Genomic DNA, 19,762 nt, shown 5'->3' with positions numbered 1-19,762 from the left:
TAGTTGGTCGAAGGCACCCCTTAAACATTGAAGAATTGGAGCAGTTTGCGGCTGAAGAATGGACCAAATTGCCAGTAGTATGGTGCAGCAGACTCATTGATGGCTACAAGAAGCATTTGTCGGCAGATATCTTGGCCGAATGCTGTTGAACCAAGTACTAGCCCCAGTGGGCCAATAATTTGTTAGCGAGCTCCAGTGGGCCAATGCCATTTTGTTTTTATTTTCTAAATTGATATTGTAATTCAATTATAATTAAACTCGTTTCCCACCAATAAATTGGATCTGCAATGTTGAAAATCCAATAAGTTGTGGAGACCTGTTATTATTTTATTTTTTGAAGAAGAAATAGGGAATTATTTAAGAAAAGTGCAAGGGAGCCAAGATATTTGGCAACACTTGTAGTTTCGGGTTGCTTAACTGGTAGTTGCTTAGGTTGCTACTTTGACAGATGATGACCTTATGGAATGTAAAGTATGAACAAAGAATTGTTTGTGGGCATTTATAGAAAGATAATTTACACTCAATGACTTAGCATTTATCCATCTTTATTTATCCAGCTAAGAACAATTCATTGCCTCATAAGAATACACCCCTATATTTCTTTGGAAGATCCATTTCCCCCTGTGAGAATACACACACTCACTCGCGCGCGCGCACACACACACACACGCACACACACAATGTGCACCATGTCCCAATACTTATGGCACCCATCGTCTTCTAAAAGTCCCCCCCCCCCCATAGACGAGGGCTCCTTCAGGAAATGATCGATGGCTAAACATCCAGCCTGTTTTCAAATAAGAGCAAGTGACAGAATAACTTTTAATGAGAGTTTTGTCTGTGTATCCAGTCAGGCCTTCCACCAGACGATGAATAATAGACACTGTGGCTCAATACTCTGAATACTCAATCAATTGGACTGTGAGTGGTGCTTGGCAAACACATATGGCGTGGGGGGGTTGGGGGTGGGGGGGGGGGTACTAAAGCGGTCTCGATCTGTATTTCTCTGCTGAAAAGCAAGCCTTCTATTGACGCTTTCTCCTGCCCGGGTGTTTTCATTGCACAGGATGACAAACAGCCTGTTTGTGCAGTATTGGAGATGTGTGCAGAGCTCTCCTCACAGAAGGCGTATAGTGAGCCCTGAATAGCAAGTGGTCTAGTGCTCTCATCGCGCCCTGTCTGTCTGGTCAAGATAACCGTTGAAATAATGCCATTAGAATGTATTGCTTGTTCAAAGTCGGGCTTACGTGTAAAACACAATGCTGTGTGTTCATTATAGACATGAGGCATTGAGTAAATATTGTTGTGGGGACGATCTTGTTTCATTTACAGTATCTTAGGGATGTTTGATAATATTGTAGTGTGAGGTTGGTTGGAGACGTATCTGCACGGCAACCAATGAGTGAATTGTGTACCCATTAGATTAGTCCGTTTCCATGTTCATGCACCGAGCGTATGAATGACTGTGGCTCGCCTGTGCTTTTGATGCAAGGCAACACAGTTCAATCATGACAGTATATCGCACAAACCGTTTGCATCTGAAAACGCTGTGTTGCCCCGTTGTGTGTGTACATGTATGCGCGTGAACTATATGATGTGTCTGAGCCCACAAGCGTGTGTGCATGTGAATATACGCGTGTGTGTGTGTGTGTGTGCCCTATGTGTGTTCACGTGTCACTTGACAGACGAGGGGACTTTGCAAGGACACCGAGAGAACTGCTGTTGGTAAAGTAGAACCGGCCCATCTCCACATTTCATTTGGCCTGCCTGGAACCGGCAGGGCACACATTTTAGACGGGGAAATAAAATGTTATAGAAAACCTATAGAGATACGCTATCCTTCGCTCCCAGAGCAGGTACACTACAGACATCCATTACCATAGATAACGCAAGTCCCATTTGAACTGTCACTTCTGACAGTAGTGCATACTATCCATTCTGCCCCTGCTTGGAACTTGCCTTATCCATCTTACTTGATAAAGGGCTCCACAGATGGTTGTGTGTGTCACTCTCTGTCTCCCTGTCACTTTGTCTCAAAATGCTCCTCAGGACATTCGGCTTGAGGACAGTATGGTATTTGCCCCCAGAAGTGCACTCTGACACGGGACTGAGGCTACTCTTGGGACAGACCGTGCTCCCTCAGGGCGGAATGGAGCAAAATTATTACTTTTATGTTTGCTTTATGGCTCATTTTTCATATTAAATGCAGAAAATCCATTAGAGGTCATGATTCCGTACCTTTTCTCCTCTACTATAACTAATTCCTGAAGCAGAGTATTGATAAAGCACTCAGTGGAACAGACTATGCAGGCTTCTGGACCTCTCAACTCTCTATTTTCCACTAGGCCAGCCCCTATCTACTAGGGTTATTGGAAATGTCAACTGCCTGTGTGCTCTCTCTCTCTCTGTCTCACTCTATCTCTCCCTCTCTGTCTGTAACACACACACACCGATACAGCTTCCATTGTGTTAGAGTGGTTATCTCTTCTGAGCGGTGTGGCCGATACAACTCCCGATAAGAGATACCAGCGCGGGCAATAAAACCTGGATTTTATGGCTGGGGTTATTGTCTTTCTGTCTACAATTATGGTCATTACTCATTTCCCCTAGCTCCTCTTGGCCCTTGCCAGTTGCACTTAATAGAGTGCATTTTACTAATGGAAATTTAAGTAGCCGTTGTGACAGTGGGCTTTATAAATATGTAAAATATACTTTTAATTATTTCAAGGGAATCTGGCAACGAGTCAATAAAGTGGTACGGGACAAATATACGCTTGACACAGGCCATTGTAAAGCCACTGGTAAAAGATAAGCATATCCTGTCCGCGCAGTCAGGCTCTAATTCATATTTTGAGCCTGTCATGTTCGGAGACAAATGGATTAATTGCAGCCCGCAAATATAATCGGTTCTTCATGAGGAGGGAGCAAGAATAAGACCAGCCGGTCCATTTTGAACCCCCGATGCCAAATAAATATCTATTAGGCTAGAGGTTTAGTAGATTTCTCGTGATTGCACATGCAGTGCATTCGTAAATCATTCAGACTCCTTGACTCTTTCCACATTTTGTTACGTTACAGCCTTATTCTAAAATGGATTAAATACATTTTTTTCCCTCAATCTACACACAGTACCATATAATGATGAAGCGTAAGCAGGTTTTTTAGAAATGTTTGCAAATGTATCAAAAACAGAAATACCTTATTTGCATAAGTATTCAGACCTTTTGCTATGAGACTCAAAGTTGAGCTCAGGTGCATCCTGTTTCAATTGATGATCCTTGAAATGTTTTTTTTTTAGTCTATCTGTGGTAAATTCAATTGATTGGACATGATTTGGAAAAAGACACATCTGTCTATATAAGATTTCACAGTTTGCAGTGCATGTCAGAGCAAAAACCAAGCCATGAGATCGAAGGTGTTGTCCAATGAGCTCCAAAACAGGATTGTGTTGATGCACAGGTCTGGGGAAGGGTAACAAAACATTTCCGCAGCACTGAAGGTCCCCAAGAACACAGTGGCCTCGTCATTCTTAAATGGAAGATGTTTGGAACCACCAAGACTCTTCCTAGAGCTGACCGCTCGACAAACTGAGCAATCAGGGGACAAAGGCCTTGGTCAGGGAGGTGACCAAGAACCCGATGGTCACTGACAGAGTTCCTTCGTGGAGAGGGGAGAACCTTCTAGAAGTACAACCATCTCTGGAGCACTCCACCAATCAGGTAGATTTGCCAGGAGGAAGCCACTCTTCAGTAATATGCACATGACAGCCCGCTTGGAGTTTGCCAAAAGGCATCAGAGCCCGGACTTGTGCCCGATCTAACATCTCTGGAGAGACATGAAAATAGCTGTGCAACAACGCTCCCCATCCAACCTGACAGAGCTTGAGAGGATCTGCAGAGAAGAATGGGATAAATTCCCCAAATACAGGTGTGCCAAGCATGTAGCGTCATACCCAAGAAGTATCAAGGTTGTATTCGCTGCCAAAGGTGCTTCACCAAAGTACTGAGTAAACGGTCTGAATATTTCTGTAAATGTAATTTCTAATTTGATATTTTTAATACATTTGCAAAAATATCTAAACCTGTTTTTGTTTTGTCATTATGGGTTTATTATGTGTAGATTGATGGAAGGGTGATGCTGTGGCTTAGACCTACCTGTGCACTAAACAAGCAAACCCAGGCCTTTTTTCGATTCCATTTGGATTCTTTGTTGACTATAGGCTCGACCAACAGAATGTTATGTTTGAGGAATTGAACAAAAAAGTCGGGTGGTTTAGAAATGTTTTAATGGTGATTGACATTCATATTTCGACTCATTTTTAATATTTTAGCTTCATTACTATTTATTCTGGATTCATTCCAAACATCCAGACTGTAGCAACAAAAACAACAACAGTGGTGTAATTTTGACATCTCGCTCAGTTTCCCTCCCTCACCCCCCTAATGTCCCCCTCTCTTTCTCTCACTCTGTCCGTGGCAGTTTGAGGTGAAAACGAACATAAAGAAAAGCTACGGGAAATAAAAAGGGGCCCTTCCTGGAAGCCGTCCTCCTGCTGAGGGGAAAGTTGACCTCGAGTCCTACGGCTTTCAATCCATCCCTCGCTTTTTTTGTCCTCCTTCAGAAAAAGGAGGGAGGAAGATAGAATGAAAGAGCGGTGCATGGCCGTGGGTTTGGGTCACCAGCCGCTGTTCTCATCAATTAAATGTGCGACAGTGTTTTCCGTTGGATGAACTTCTATGTCAAGGAGATGGGCAGGACCTCATGTTTGTGCTTTTGACAAATCGGCAAATGTTTAATCTCAAGATGTGCCGGCGCTCATAAATAATGCAGGTTCTGGCTGCCGAGCCCCCAAACTCTCCCCCTGCCAGAGAGGGTGTCTGCTCCGCCCCTAAAAGGAAAACTGCACAAAATCAGACTAAATCCTCTCTCTCTCTCCCTCTGTCCTTTTCTCCCTCTGCCGTATGTCTCCTCCCCTCTAAGGAGACTTACGTCTCTCTCTCTCATTCTGTTTCCCTCTCTCTCTTTCTCTCGTTCTCTCTCTCTCTTTCTCTCTGCCGTTCTCTCTTTCTCTTTCTCTCTGCTGTGCTCTTTCTCTCTCTCTCTCTGCCGTACTCTCTCTCTCTCTGCCGTGCTCTCTCTTTCTGCCGTGCTCTCTCTCTCTCTCTGCCGTTTTCTCTCTCTTTCTCTCTGCCGTTCTCTCTCTCTCTCTGCCGTTCTCTCTCTCTCTCTGCCGTTCTCTCTCTGCCGTTCTCTCTCTCTCTTTCTCTCTGCCGTTCTCTCTCTGCCGTTCTCTCTCTCTCTCTGCCATTCTCTCTCGCTCTCTGCCGTTCTCTCAATTCAATTCAATTCAAGGGGCTTTATTGGCATGGGAAACATGTGTTAACATTGCCAAAGCAAGTAAGGTATATAATATATAAAGTGAAATAAACAATAAAAATTAACAGTAGACATCACACATACAGAAGTTTCAAAACAATAAAGACATTACAAATGTCATATTATATATATATATACAGTGTTTTTACAATGTGCAAATGGTAAAGGACACAAGATAAAATAAATAAGCATAGATATGTGTTGTATTTACAATGGTGCGTGTTCTTCACTGGTTGCCCTTTTCTCGTGGCAACAGGTCACAAATCTTGCTGCTCTGATGGCACACTGTGGAATTTCACCCAGTAGATATGGGAGTTTTTCAAAATTGGATTTGTTTTCGAATTCTTTGTGGATCTGTGTAATCTGAGGGAAATATATCTCTCTAATATGGTCATACATTGGGCAGGAGGTTAGGAAGTGCAGCTCAGTTTCCACCTCATTTTGTGGGCAGTGAGCACATAGCCTGTCTTCCCTTGAGAGCCATGTCTGCCTACGGCGGCCTTTCTCAATAGCAAGGCTATGCTCGCTGAGTCTGTACATAGTCAAAGCTTTCCTTAATTTTTGGTCAGTCACAGTGGTCAGGTATTCTGCCGCTGTGTACTCTCTGTGTAGGGCCAAATAGCATTCTAGTTTGCTCTGTTTTTTTGTTAATTCTTTCCAATGTGTCAAGTAATTATCTTTTTGTTTTCTCATGATTTGGTTGGGTCTAATTGTGCTGCTGTCATGGGGATCTGTAGGGTGTGTTTGTGAACAGAGCCCCAGGACCAGCTTGCTTAGGGGACTCTTCTCCATGTTCATCTCTCTGTAGGTGATGGCTTTGTTGTGGAAGGTTTGGGAATCGCTTCCTTTTAGGTGGTTATAGAATTTAACTGCTCTTTTCTGGATTTTGATAATTAGTGGGTATCGGCCTAATTCTGCTCTGCATGCATTATTTGGTGTTCTACGTTGTACACTGAGGATATTTTTGCAGAATTCTGCGTGCAGAGTCTCAATTTGGTGTTTGTCCCATTTTGTGAAGTCTTGGTTGGTGAGCGGACCCCAGACCTCACAACCATAAAGGGCAATGGGCTCTATGACTGATTCAAGTATTTTTAGCCAAATCCTAATTGGTATGTTGAAATTTATGTTCCTTTTGATGGCATAGAATGCCCTTCTTGCCTTGTCTCTCAGATCGTTCACAGCTTTGTGGAAGTTACCTGTGGCGCTGATGTTTAGGCCAAGGTATGTATAGTTTTTTGTGTGCTCTAGGGCAACAGTGTCTAGATGGAATTTGTATTTGTGGTCCTGGTGACTGGACCTTTTTTGGAACACCATTATTTTGGTCTTACTGAGATTTACTGTCAGGGCCCAGGTCTGACAGAATCTGTGCATAAGATCTAGGTGCTGCTGTAGGCCCTCCTTGGTTGGTGACAGAAGCACCAGATCATCAGCAAACAGCAGACATTTGACTTCAGATTCTAGTAGGGTGAGGCCGGGTGCTGCAGACTTTTCTAGTGCCCGCGCCAGTTCGTTGATATATATGTTGAAGAGGGTGGGGCTTAAGCTGCATCCCTGTCTAACCCCACGACCCTGTGTGAAGAAATGTGTGTGTTTTTTGCCAATTTTAACCGCACACTTGTTGTTTGTGTACATGGATTTTATGATGTCGTATGTTTTACCCCCAACACCACTTTCCATCAGTTTGTATAGCAGACCCTCATGCCAAATTGAGTCGAAGGCTTTTTTTGAAATCAACAAAGCATGAGAAGACTTTGCCTTTGTTTTGGTTTGTTTGGTTGTCAATTAGGGTGTGCAGGGTGAATACATGGTCTGTTGTACGGTAATTTGGTAAAAAGCCAATTTGACATTTGCTCAGTACATTGTTTTCATTGAGGAAGTGTACGAGTCTGCTGTTAATGATAATGCAGAGGATTTTCCCAAGGTTACTGTTGACGCATATTCCACGGTAGTTATTGGGGTCAAATTTGTCTCCATTTTTGTGGATTGGGGTGATCAGTCCTTGGTTCCAAATATTGGGGAAGATGCCAGAGCTAAGGATGATGTTAAAGAGTTTTAGTATAGCCAATTGGAATTTGTTGTCTGTATATTTGATCATTTCATTGAGGATACCATCAACACCACAGGCCTTTTTGGGTTTGAGGGTTTTTATTTTGTCCTGTAACTCATTCAATGTTATTGGAGAATCCAGTGGGTTCTGGTAGTCTTTAATAGTTGATTCTAAGATCTGTATTTGATCATGTATATGTTTTTGCTCTTTATTCTTTGTTATAGAGCCAAAAAGATTGGAGAAGTGGTTTACCCATACATCTCCATTTTGGATAGATAATTCTTCGTGTTGTTGTTTGTTTAGTGTTTTCCAATTTTCCCAGAAGTGGTTAGAGTCTATGGATTCTTCAATTACATTGAGCTGATTTCTGACATGCTGTTCCTTCTTTTCCGTAGTGTATTTCTGTATTGTTTTAGTGATTCACCATAGTGAAGGCGTAGACTCAGGTTTTCCGGGTCTCTATGTTTTTGGTTGGAGAGGTTTCTCAATTTCTTTCTTAGAATTTTGCATTCTTCATCAAACCATTTGTCATTGTTGTTAATTTTCTTCGGTTTTCTATTTGAGATTTTTAGATTTGATAGGGAAGCTGAGAGGTCAAATATACTGTTAAGATTTTCTACTGCCAAGTTTACACCTTCACTATTACAGTGGAACGTTTTACCCAGGAAATTGTCTAAAAGGGATTGAATTTGTTGTTGCCTAATTGTTTTTTGGTAGGTTTCCAAACTGCATTCCTTCCATCTATAGCATTTCTTAATGTTACTCAGTTCCTTTGGCTTTGATGCCTCTCTCTCTCTCTCTCTCTCTCTCTGCCGTTCTCTCGCTCTCTGCCGTTCTCTCTCTCTCTCTCTCTGCCGTGCTCTCTCTCTCTCTCTGCCGTTCTCTCTCTCTCTCTCTGCCGTTCTCTCACTCTCTCTCTCTCTCTCTCTCTCTCTCTCTGCTGTTCTCTCTCTCTCTCTCTCTCTCTGCCGTGCTTTCTCTTTCTCTCTTTCTGCCGTTCTCTCTCTTTCTTTCTGCCGTTCTCTCTCTTTCTGCCGTTCTCTCTCTTTCTGCCGTTCTCTCTCTCTCTCTCTTTGTCGTTCTTTCTCTTTCTTTCTGCCGTTCTCTCTCTTTCTGCCGTGCTCTCTCTCTCTTTCTGCCGTTCTCTCTCCCTTTCTGCCGTTCTCTCTCTTCTTTCTGCCGTTCTCTCTTTCTTTCTGCCGTTCTCTCTTTCTTTCTGCCGTTCTCTCTTTCTTTCTGCCGTTCTCTCTCTCTCTGCCGTTCTCTTTCTTTCTGCCGTTCTCTCTCTCTCTCTGCCGTTCTCTCTTCTTTCTGCCGTTCTCTCTTCTTTCTGCCGTTCTCTCTTCTTTCTGCCGTTCTCTCTTCTTTCTGCCGTTCTCTCTCTTTCTTTCTGCCGTTCTCTCTCTTTCTTTCTGCCGTTCTCTCTCTTTATGCCGTTCTCTCTCTTTCTTTCTGCCGTTCTCTTTCTTTATGCCGTTCCCTCTCTTTCTTTATGCCGTTCTCTTTCTTTCTGCCGTTCTCTTTCTTTCTGCCGTTCTCTCTCTTTCTTTCTGCCGTTCTCTCTCTTTCTTTCTGCCGTTCTCTCTCTCTCTCTCTCTGCCGTTCTCTCTCTCTCTCTCTCTGCCGTTCTCTCTCTCTCTGCCGTTCTCTCTCTCTCTGCCGTTCTCTCTCTTTCTGCCGTTCTATCTCTTTCTTTCTGCCGTTCTCTCTCTCTTTCTTTCTGCCGTTCTCTCTCTCTTTCTTTCTGCCGTTCTCTCTTTCTTTCTGCCGTTCTCTCTTTCTTTCTGCCGTTCTCTCTTTCTTTCTGCCGTTCTCTCTCTCTCTGCCGTTCTCTTTCTTTCTGCCGTTCTCTCTCTCTCTCTGCCGTTCTCTCTTCTTTCTGCCGTTCTCTCTTCTTTCTGCCGTTCTCTCTTCTTTCTGCCGTTCTCTCTTCTTTCTGCCGTTCTCTCTCTTTCTTTCTGCCGTTCTCTCTCTTTCTTTCTGCCGTATTCTCTCTTTCTTTCTGCCGTTCTCTCTCTTTATGCCGTTCTCTCTCTTTATGCCGTTCTCTCTCTTTCTTTCTGCCGTTCCCTCTCTTTCTTTATGCCGTTCTCTTTCTTTCTGCCGTTCTTTCTCTTTCTTTCTGCCGTTCTCTCTCTTTCTTTCTGCCGTTCTCTCTCTTTCTTTCTGCCGTTCTCTCTCTCTTTCTTTCTGCCGTTCTCTCTTTCTTTCTGCCGTTCTCTCTTTCTTTCTGCCGTTCTCTCTTTCTTTCTGCCGTTCTCTCTTTCTTTCTGCCGTTCTCTCTCTCTCTGCCGTTCTCTCTTCTTTCTGCCGTTCTCTCTTCTTTCTGCCGTTCTCTCTTCTTTCTGCCGTTCTCTCTTCTTTCTGCCGTTCTCTCTCTTTCTTTCTGCCGTTCTCTCTTTCTTTCTGCCGTTCTCTCTTTCTTTCTGCCGTTCTCTCTTTCTTTCTGCCGTTCTCTCTTTCTTTCTGCCGTTCTCTCTTTCTCTCTGCCGTTCTCTCTCTCTCTCTGCCGTTCTCTTTCTCTCTGCCGTTCTCTTTCTCTCTGCCGTTCTCTTTCTCTCTGCCGTTCTCTCTCTTTCTTTCTGCCGTTCTCTCTCTTTCTTTCTGCCGTTCTCTCTCTTTCTTTCTTTCTGCCGTTCTCTCTCTTTCTTTCTGCCGTTCTCTCTCTTTCTTTCTGCCGTTCTCTCTCTTTCTTTCTGCCGTTCTCTCTCTTTCTTTCTGCCGTTCTCTCTCTCTTTCTTTCTGCCGTTCTCTCTCTTTCTTTCTGCCGTTCTCTCTCTCTCTTTCTGCCGTTCTCTCTTCTTTCTGCCGTTCTCTCTTCTTTCTGCCGTTCTCTTTCTTTCTGCCGTTCTCTTTCTTTCTGCCGTTCTCTCTCTCTCTGCCGTTCTCTCTCTCTCTGCCGTTCTCTCTCTCTGCCGTTCTCTCTCTCTCTGCCGTTCTCTCTTTCTTTCTGCCGTTCTCTCTCTTTCTTTCTGCCGTTCTCTCTCTTTCTTTCTGCCGTTCTCTCTCTTTCTTTCTGCCGTTCTCTCTTTCTTTCTGCCGTTCTCTCTTTCTTTCTGCCGTTCTCTCTCTCTTTCTTTCTGCCGTTCTCTCTCTCTCTTTCTTTCTGCCGTTCTCTCTCTCTCTTTCTTTCTGCCGTTCTCTCTCTCTCTTTCTTTCTGCCGTTCTCTCTCTCTCTTTCTTTCTGCCGTTCTCTCTCTCTCTTTCTTTCTGCCGTTCTCTCTTTCTTTCTGCCGTTCTCTCTTTCTTTCTGCCGTTCTCTCTTTCTTTCTGCCGTTCTCTCTTTCTTTCTGCCGTTCTCTCTCTCTCTTTCTGCCGTTCTCTCTTCTTTCTGCCGTTCTCTCTTCTTTCTGCCGTTCTCTTTCTTTCTGCCGTTCTCTTTCTTTCTGCCGTTCTCTCTCTCTCTGCCGTTCTCTCTCTCTCTGCCGTTCTCTCTCTCTCTCTGCCGTTCTCTCTCTCTCTGCCGTTCTCTCTTTCTTTCTGCCGTTCTCTCTCTTTCTTTCTGCCGTTCTCTCTCTTTCTTTCTGCCGTTCTCTCTCTTTCTTTCTGCCGTTCTCTCTCTCTTTCTTTCTGCCGTTCTCTCTCTTTCTTTCTGCCGTTCTCTCTCTCTTTCTTTCTGCCGTTCTCTCTTCTTTCTGCCGTTCTCTCTTCTTTCTGCCGTTCTCTCTCTTTCTTTCTGCCGTTCTCTCTTTCTTTCTGCCGTTCTCTCTTTCTTTCTGCCGTTCTCTCTCTCTCTCTGCCGTTCTCTCTCTCTCTCTGCCGTTCTCTTTCTCTCTGCCGTTCTCTTTCTCTCTGCCGTTCTCTTTCTCTCTGCCGTTCTCTTTCTCTCTGCCGTTCTCTCTCTTTCTCTCTGCCGTTCTCTCTCTTTCTCTCTGCTGTCCGTTCTCTCTCTTTCTTTCTGCCGTTCTCTCTCTTTCTTTCTGCCGTTCTCTCTCTTTCTTTCTGCCGTTCTCTCTCTTTCTTTCTTTCTGCCGTTCTCTCTCTTTCTTTCTGCCGTTCTCTCTCTTTCTTTCTGCCGTGTTCTCTCTCTTTCTTTCTGCCGTTCTCTCTCTCTTTCTTTCTGCCGTTCTCTCTCTCTTTCTTTCTGCCGTTCTCTCTCTCTCTTTCTTTCTGCCGTTCTCTCTCTCTCTTTCTTTCTGCCGTTCTCTCTCTCTCTTTCTTTCTGCCGTTCTCTCTTTCTTTCTGCCGTTCTCTCTTTCTTTCTGCCGTTCTCTCTCTTTCTTTCTGCCGTTCTCTCTCTCTCTTTCTGCCGTTCTCCTTTCTGCCGTTCTCTCTTCTTTCTGCCGTTCTCTTTCTTTCTGCCGTTCTCTTTCTCTCTGCCGTTCTCTCTCTCTCTGCCGTTCTCTCTCTCTCTGCCGTTCTCTCTCTCTCTCTGCCGTTCTCTCTCTCTCTGCCGTTCTCTCTTTCTTTCTGCCGTTCTCTCTTTTCTTTCTGCCGTTCTCTCTCTTTCTTTCTGCCGTTCTCTCTCTTTCTTTCTGCCGTTCTCTCTCTTTTCTTTCTGCCGTTCTCTCTCTCTTTCTTTCTGCCGTTCTCTCTCTCTTTCTTTCTGCCGTTCTCTCTCTTTCTTTCTGCCGTTCTCTCTTTCTTTCTGCCGTTCTCTCTTTTCTTTCTGCCGTTCTCTCTTTCTTTCTGCCGTTCTCTCTTTCTTTCTGCCGTTCTCTCTTTCTGCTTCTCTTTCTTTTTCTGCCGTTCTCTCTCTCTCTTTCTTTCTGCCGTTCTCTCTCTCTCTTTCTTTCTGCCGTTCTCTCTCTCTCTTTCTTTCTGCCGTTCTCTCTTTCTTTCTTCTCTCTTCTCTCTTTCTTTCTGCCGTTCTCTCTTTCTCTTCTCTCTTTCTTTCTGCCGTTCTCTCTCTCTCTTTCTGCCGTTCTCTCTCTCTCTTTCTGCCGTTCTCTCTTCTTTCTGCCGTTCTCTCTTCTTTCTGCCGTTCTCTTTCTTTCTGCCGTTCTCTTTCTCTCTGCCGTTCTCTCTCTCTCTGCCGTTCTCTCTCTCTCTGCCGTTCTCTCTCTCTCTCTGCCGTTCTCTCTCTCTCTGCCGTTCTCTCTTTCTTTCTGCCGTTCTCTCTCTTTCTTTCTGCCGTTCTCTCTCTTTCTTTCTGCCGTTCTCTCTCTTTCTTTCTGCCGTTCTCTCTCTCTCTGCCGTTCTCTCTCTCTCTGCCGTTCTCTCTCTCTCTCTGCCGTTCTCTCTCTCTGCCGTTCTCTCTTTCTTTCTGCCGTTCTCTCTCTTTCTTTCTGCCGTTCTCTCTCTTTCTTTCTGCCGTTCTCTCTCTTTCTTTCTGCCGTTCTCTCTCTCTTTCTTTCTGCCGTTCTCTCTCTCTCTTTCTTTCTGCCGTTCTCTCTCTCTCTTTCTTTCTGCCGTTCTCTCTCTCTCTTTCTTTCTGCCGTTCTCTCTTTCTTTCTGCCGTTCTCTCTTTCTTTCTGCCGTTCTCTCTTTCTTTCTGCCGTTTTCTCTCTTTCTTTCTGCCGTTTTCTCTCTTTCTTTCTGCCGTTCTCTCTCTCTCTTTCTGCCGTTCTCTCTTCTTTCTGCCGTTCTCTTTCTTTCTGCCGTTCTCTCTCTCTCTGCCGTTCTCTCTCTCTCTGCCGTTCTCTCTCTCTTTCTGCCGTTCTCTCTCTCTTTCTGTCCCTCTGTTTGAAGCTCATATGCCCTTCCTTGTCCCGCCACTAACCATTCCACGACCTGCACAATTCTGAACTGGGCTCACTTTCGTGTTGTCATCCAGTGTATTTTTTTTCTTCTCTCCCTAATATCTATTTCCTCCTTTTTTGGCTCTCTATTCTCTACATGCTGCAGTGTAGGAGGAGAGGGGGGGGGGGGTTGCGTGCAGCAGGACCAATGACAGAATTATCCTGAAGCAAGGGCTGAGGACTCGCTATCTCCAAGCCCCAGCGGATTGAGAGCAGGCTTTTCCTCTATTGCCTAGATGTAAAAAGCACAGAGAAAGCGTGTAGTGGACTGTGAACCGCATCAAATCCCCTGCATTATTTCCCCCCACAGTTTGTTTGGGTTGTCTACAGACTGGGGAAACTTTGTGATTGTTCTTTCAGAAATTAAGATTTTAATCCTATTGAAGTAGATCTTTGGCTGTTCCAAAGTCCATCTGAATTTGTCCTTTGAAAAGCTGGAATTATTTATTCTTCAGGAAGCCTTGTACCAAATATAGGGTCTGAGAACTGCACTGTATATTCGATTGACTGCTTTAATTCAATATCTGCTGTGGGAAAATACTGTACATAAACTGAACAGTGGGGTCTGTTGCCTGGAATGATTAGTGTGTGTGATCTGTTGCCCTCTACACAGCAAAACTCTACAAATCAATGGTACTTGGACGACTTGGAACCAATCTTTGTTTCCACTGCTCAGTAATATTTTGTGGTTAGTCAGTCCCAGGTTATTTCCAAGATACTCTGACGAAATGGTTTGTTAACAATTCTCCTAAATCTCATGCGCTCTCTATCTTCCAGGCACTAGGAAGTTGCTACTTTCTTCACGAATCCCTGAAAAACATCCACCAGTTTGATTTCAAAGGTGAGTCCCCCCCCCCCAATGAAATCTCTACCCCTGCCCTCTCACATACCCTCCTCCATTATAACACCCTACATTCCACTGCTTCCATCAAAACCATTGAGGTTGAGATTGGCAGGGGGAGGATAATGTCCAGAAGCGATAGATAAAATGGTCATGCTTATTAATATTAGGATTTAATTCATGGGTTTTCGGGCTCCACGGTAATTGTGTACGGAGGTTATTGGACAGTTACGGCCCTCTCATCAGCCCGGGGTGTCAAGAGGGGCCCGGCGGTCAGGCTAATTAACGAGGGGATATAGATGTGGAGCTGCAAAGTTGTTCCCATTACACCAGAGTCACCATTTGCACCATCCTCTCACCACCAGTGAAGGACAGGGCGAGGGGGAATGTGAGAGGACACACACACGCATGCAGCATTCAGACATGGATACACACGCGCACACAAGCACACACAAAATCACGCGTCATACTCCCTGGATAACAGCACGCTCCTCATACATGGGATTTGGATATATCCAGAATGAGCTCATTTACGCTTTACAAGATGCTACTGGACTGAATAAATACTTGAACTATGTGGAAGACGTCAATTATTACACCTGCTTCTTTGGTAAAGAACTATGCCACATTTTCCATTGACCCATATTCATTATGTGTCTCAGAGTAGGATTGCTGATCAGCTCCCTCCTGTCCATTTCGGAATAATCCAAAAGTCCAAACTGATCCTAGATCCGCACTGCTACTCTGTGACGGTTTATGGAAACGGGTCCAGACGTCAGGTGAATGCGGGCGACGTTTTCAGGCTCTGACCCCAGTTCAGGTTATGTGTTGTGGTTACATGATACATCCAGGCTGTATCACAACCGGCTGCGATTAGGAGTCCCATAGGGCGGCGCACAATTGGCCCAGCGTCGTCCGGGTTTGCCATTGTAAAAAATAATTTGTTCTTAACTGACTTGCCTAGTGAAATAAAAAAATAAATGAAATACAACATGGATGCCTTAGATGATCCAATGTTGAGGTGAACCGAATAGCGACGCCGTGACATACTCCTAGGATTCAGGTTCAGAGATCTTGAACTGTTTTTACCTCAGTTATTTTCAGCCTTTTACACACTGAGTATAACATGCTCACCCTTTAGTTCTACAAATTTAGGAGTGTTCAAAAAGTTAAAAATTATCAGAGGTCAAAATGGTTTGGCATGTCAAGCTCTCTGACACTGATCCCATGAGTGTGGGACACGGTGTCACGCTGTTTGGTTCACCTTAGATCATCTAAGGCCTCCTTGTAAGTACAACACACAACCTGAATTTATACTGGGTCGGCGTGGAGAATCTGTTGCTTCACCTAGGAGTTCCCTTGTACTTCCACGAACAACCAGCAGGTGGAGTAGTAGGCTGATGAAGCCCTTGCTTTATGCGTGCATGATGACATCTAGAATCTAGATCTACACAACACTGTTTAGTGAAGTTAGTAGATTTGAATCGTGCTCTTAAGACGAGCTAGTATTGTATTAATACGGCCTCTGGCTTTCTGTCTGTGTTTTTTTCCCCACAGCCAAGAAATTCAAGAAGGTGGTTGGGAAGGAGATCTACTCAGACACTCTAGAGAGCACACCCATGTTGGAGAAGGAGAAGTTTCCTCAGAACTACTTCCCTGAGGTGCGTATCCTTCCACTGTTGCTGTGGTGACTGAGAGGGACTATCTCTCAGCCTCTACTGCTTTCTGAAGCTCTGGGACTTTGACAGAGTGCTGTCATTAATGAACACGACACAGCAATGTGATATTATGACACCACTATCTTAATAAAAGACAGCTGATCTACATGATTTTAGCCCCAAAGTTTCTGACATCTGAGACAAAATCCCTATATCATTGCCAACGCGGGGCGTTCGGCCGTCACCGACACTTGTTTAATGTAAGCGGGTAAGAGACGCAATCTGATGGCTACTGATCTTATCTTTGAGCAGCCCCAGACATCCCAATATTTTCATACACGTTTGATTTTATTGGCACAAAATCTGCACTGCTCTTGTCGCGTGAGCATGTCTTGAGAATTGTGATCAGCAATAGCCAATGAGAGCTCGCCGGAGTACAAGCCAGTGAGATGATGACGTTGTTTCGCATCACTCAGAATGTGTAGACATTCAAGCAGGAGCGATGACCACTAGTATGCATTTGAACTTGCCTTTAACCAAAGCCGAAGTGTTAAATTGGTACAGTGTTGCAGTTCATAAGAAATGTTATTTCATTCAAAACGTTGGCTAGAAATTTCAACGGTGTATGGCAAGCGTGAATGTCTGGCTGCAAACTTTTATGAGGCTTGCTTTGAGCCACAGCTCGTTCTAGCTCCGTTTAACGCCTCCATCACACTGATAGCGTCATTACGCAAAATGGTACGCGACATCATCTGGATGTGTGTGCAACAAAAGTTCAACAATCACCTTCTGCTACCATATCTGTCAAAGCCTCTATGCATATAGTTTGACGCGTACATTCGATAGATCCAACATATGCATTGCAACTGCAAGGCATGCTGCAGGGCAAAAGCAGCGTTCCATTGGAAATGAACGTTCCTCTGGTGTACCAAGATGCAACGACGCGATCGAGGCTTTACAATCTAATGACATCATCACATCATTGTTTTCCGAGACAGCATGGTGGTATGGAGAATCCTCACGAACAAGTGAAGAATTTTGCAGTGTGTGACTGTGCCAGATCGTTTAATGTGCGCACCACTAAGTTGTCAAGACAAAGAACGACATGAAAAGACTGTCGTTTAATGTGAGACTCAGCAATGTTAGGATTTTGAAAGTTTTGTAGTGTACACCCACCCGGCGTTAGGCATGGACCTTGTTAATACATTTTGGATGCATTTAGTCCCCATAATACAGTAGGTATTGCAAGTGCTGAAACAGTTTTGGTTGTGTTTGTTTTTATTTTATTCTACTTGCAAAACTTTTGCGGCACTTTGTTTTTGACATTTTTTTTAAATCGAAATGGTTTATGTTGCATAATACATTTTTAATATTTTCAAAAGTAGGCATATGTTTTTACCAAATAAACCATAGAAAAACAAAACTATTGGTACTAATACACATTTATGGCAGTGTTTCCTCTTCATCAATGGAGTATTTCCTTTACTGTTTTGCATTTTCACAAAAGATACGGTATGAAGTGAAATCATAAGGTTATCTTGGTTTCTGCATCTTTTTTCTTTATTTCTTTACTTTCCTCAAAAAGCAAATGAATACAAGGATCAGTTGAACAGTGGAAGATTGAGATGGCACTCTTGCAAAAGCTTTAATTCGGTGGCTTGCTGGGCTTCGTAGTGCAGCCTGTGTGCGTTGTATGTCTGTTCGTTCTGTGGGCTCCTCTGCTGGGTCCACATCATAAGGGAACATCGCGCTGTGCTGATATTGTAATAAAGAGCATGAGTGCCCGCGTGTCAGCCCCATACTCCTCGCTCATCTGTCAACCACGCTCCGCCGGCCACCTCCTCAAATATATGCAAAGGAGATGGATACATCCTTTCACAGACGCAGTCTCCCAATTTCCATCTCTTTCACACACACACTCTCATGTACACATTTTTTTTCTCTCTCTCTCTCTCTTCTCTCCCCCTCTCTCCTGTCTCCCCTCTCTCTCCTGTCTCCCCTCTCTCTCCTGTCTCCCCTCTCTCTCCTGTCTCCCCTCTCTCCTGTCTCCCCTCTCTCCTGTCTCCCCTCTCTCTCCTGTCTCCCCTCTCTCCTGTCTCCCCTCTCTCCTGTCTCCCCTCTCTCCTGTCTCTCTCTGCCCCCCCCCCCACCTTGGAGTTCCCCAGTTTGCCATTTTCAAAGATGATCTAAAACCAATTACATCGATTGAGGCGTGAAGTCGTTTAAAATTATTACGGGAAACGGGTGTTTGGTGCGTTACGAGGACAAGCGCAAAACTAAACTGGGTGCGAAAAGAAGCAAGCAGATGCCTGAGAAAGTTTGCTCCCTGATTTATGCCTCTTTCCCGGCTGGGTTATGAATCCAGGATGATGCTCCCGAGAGCAGCACTCCAGATAATGTTAGACATTTAAAAATAGCAGATTTGTGTAGTCTATCAGGGCCGAGTATTTCCCCCCCCGCCCAGCTCCGTAGTGAGAAATTGGTTATCATAGATCACAGATACTGCTCAAACCTCTTATGAAAGATGAATTAATTTCACTAATGCTTTAATGCAGAGCTCTCATGAGGAAGTCAGGCGCGCGATAACCCCTGCCTTGTCCCCGCTTCCTCCATGGTGATTTATGCTGTCTTTTAGTAGATGAAACCGCCTGGATTTGCCATTCGTCTGCAGCCTTAAGGAATTCTATTAACAGCGGATCTGGGACAAGACGGACCACCACGGACCGCAATGGGGGGGGGGGGGGTCCAACTGGGTTCTACAGGGTACCTGGGTCTCAAGAGTGTTGTGGAAACTGGATAGTCATCCTAAGACATGATATACTAGCAGAGACCTCGCCAAGACCATGTGAGCTGCAGAGAGCATGGGTTAATACAAGTTATCTTCCATTAGAATCTACTGTGTAAAGGTATCATTTTCTGTCATTTTCTAATGTTTTGATACCCCGTATAGAGAGGTGAAGCTGGAGAATGTGGCAGCGGACAGTTTAGCCAGCTTGTCGGAGACTGACACCTCTCTTTCTCCGCTTGCACGTTAGCTTTACAGTCCACCGTTAATTAACTGTCACTCGGAGAGGGCCTGATGACATCATGGTGGGAGGGGTTGTTCTGTACGGCTCCTGTTTGAGTGACAGCGCTGGTTAAAGACTAGCAATGTAACAGAGACAAAATTACATTTCCTGGCATCTCTTAAATTTGAGTGCCCTTGGGTTGGTTGGTTGTGTGTGTGGGTGTATGCTAGTGTACAGTTGAAGTCGGAAGTTTGCATACACTCAGGTTGGAGTCATTAAAACTCGTTTTTCAACCACTCCACAAATTTCTTGTTAACAAACTATAGTTTTGGCAAGTTTGTTAGGACATTTGCTTTGTGCATGACACAAGTCATTTTTCCAACAATTGTTGATTATTTCACAATTCCAGTGGGTCAGAAGTTTACTTAAAACTAACTTGATTGTGCCTTTAAACAGCTTGGAAAGTTCCAGAAAATGATGTCATGGCTTTAGAAGCTTCTGATAGGCTAATTGACATAATTTGAGTCAATTGGAGGTGTACCTGTGGATGTATTTCAAGGCCTACCTTCAAACTCAGTGCCTCTTTGCTTGACATCATGGGAAAATCAAAATAAATCAGCCAAGACCTCAGAAAAGAATTGTAGACCTCCACAAGTTCTGGTTCTTCCTTAGGAGAAATTTCCAAATGCCTGAAGGTACCACGTTCATCTGTACAAACAATAGTACGCAAGTATAAACACTATGGGACCACGCAGTCGTCATACCGCTCAGGATGGAGAGGCGTTCTGTCTCCTAGAGATGAATGTACTCTGGTGCGAAAAGTTCAAATCAATCGCAGAACAACAGCAAAGGACCTTGTGAAGATGCTGGAGGAAACAGGTACAAAAGTAAGTATATCCACAGTAAAACAAGTTTTATATCAACATGACCTGAAAGGCCGCTCAGCAAAGAAGAAGCCAGTGCTCCAAAACCGCCATAAAAAAGCCAGACTAAGGTTTGCAACTGCACATTGGGACAAAGATTGTACTTTTTGGAGAAATGTCCTCTGGTCAGATGAAACAAAATTATAACTATTTGCCCATAATGACCATTGTTATGTTTGCTACCAAATAATAATTGAGTGTATGTAAACTTCTGACCCCACTGGGAAT

The 19,762-nt window shown here is 44.2% G+C and overlaps 1 protein-coding gene across 5 annotated transcripts in view; it reads left to right on the top strand.

The window, feature by feature from the left end:
* Positions 1–19,762, top strand: part of LOC135510874 (inositol polyphosphate-5-phosphatase A-like) — a 265,620-nt gene that overhangs the window by 138,089 nt on the left and 107,769 nt on the right. For all 5 annotated transcript variants that reach the window (XM_064932177.1, XM_064932175.1, XM_064932173.1 and 2 more), the window contains 2 exons: positions 13,882–13,945; positions 15,503–15,606. In XM_064932177.1, coding sequence (XP_064788249.1) covers positions 13,882–13,945; positions 15,503–15,606 — 168 coding nt within the window. The remainder of the gene's footprint in view (positions 1–13,881; positions 13,946–15,502; positions 15,607–19,762) is intronic.

The sequence above is a fragment of the Oncorhynchus masou genome, chromosome 23 (genome assembly GCF_036934945.1).
Source record: "Oncorhynchus masou masou isolate Uvic2021 chromosome 23, UVic_Omas_1.1, whole genome shotgun sequence".
In the NCBI taxonomy this organism is placed as follows: Eukaryota; Metazoa; Chordata; class Actinopteri; order Salmoniformes; family Salmonidae; genus Oncorhynchus; species Oncorhynchus masou.
This window is presented reverse-complemented; position numbering and strand designations above follow the sequence as displayed.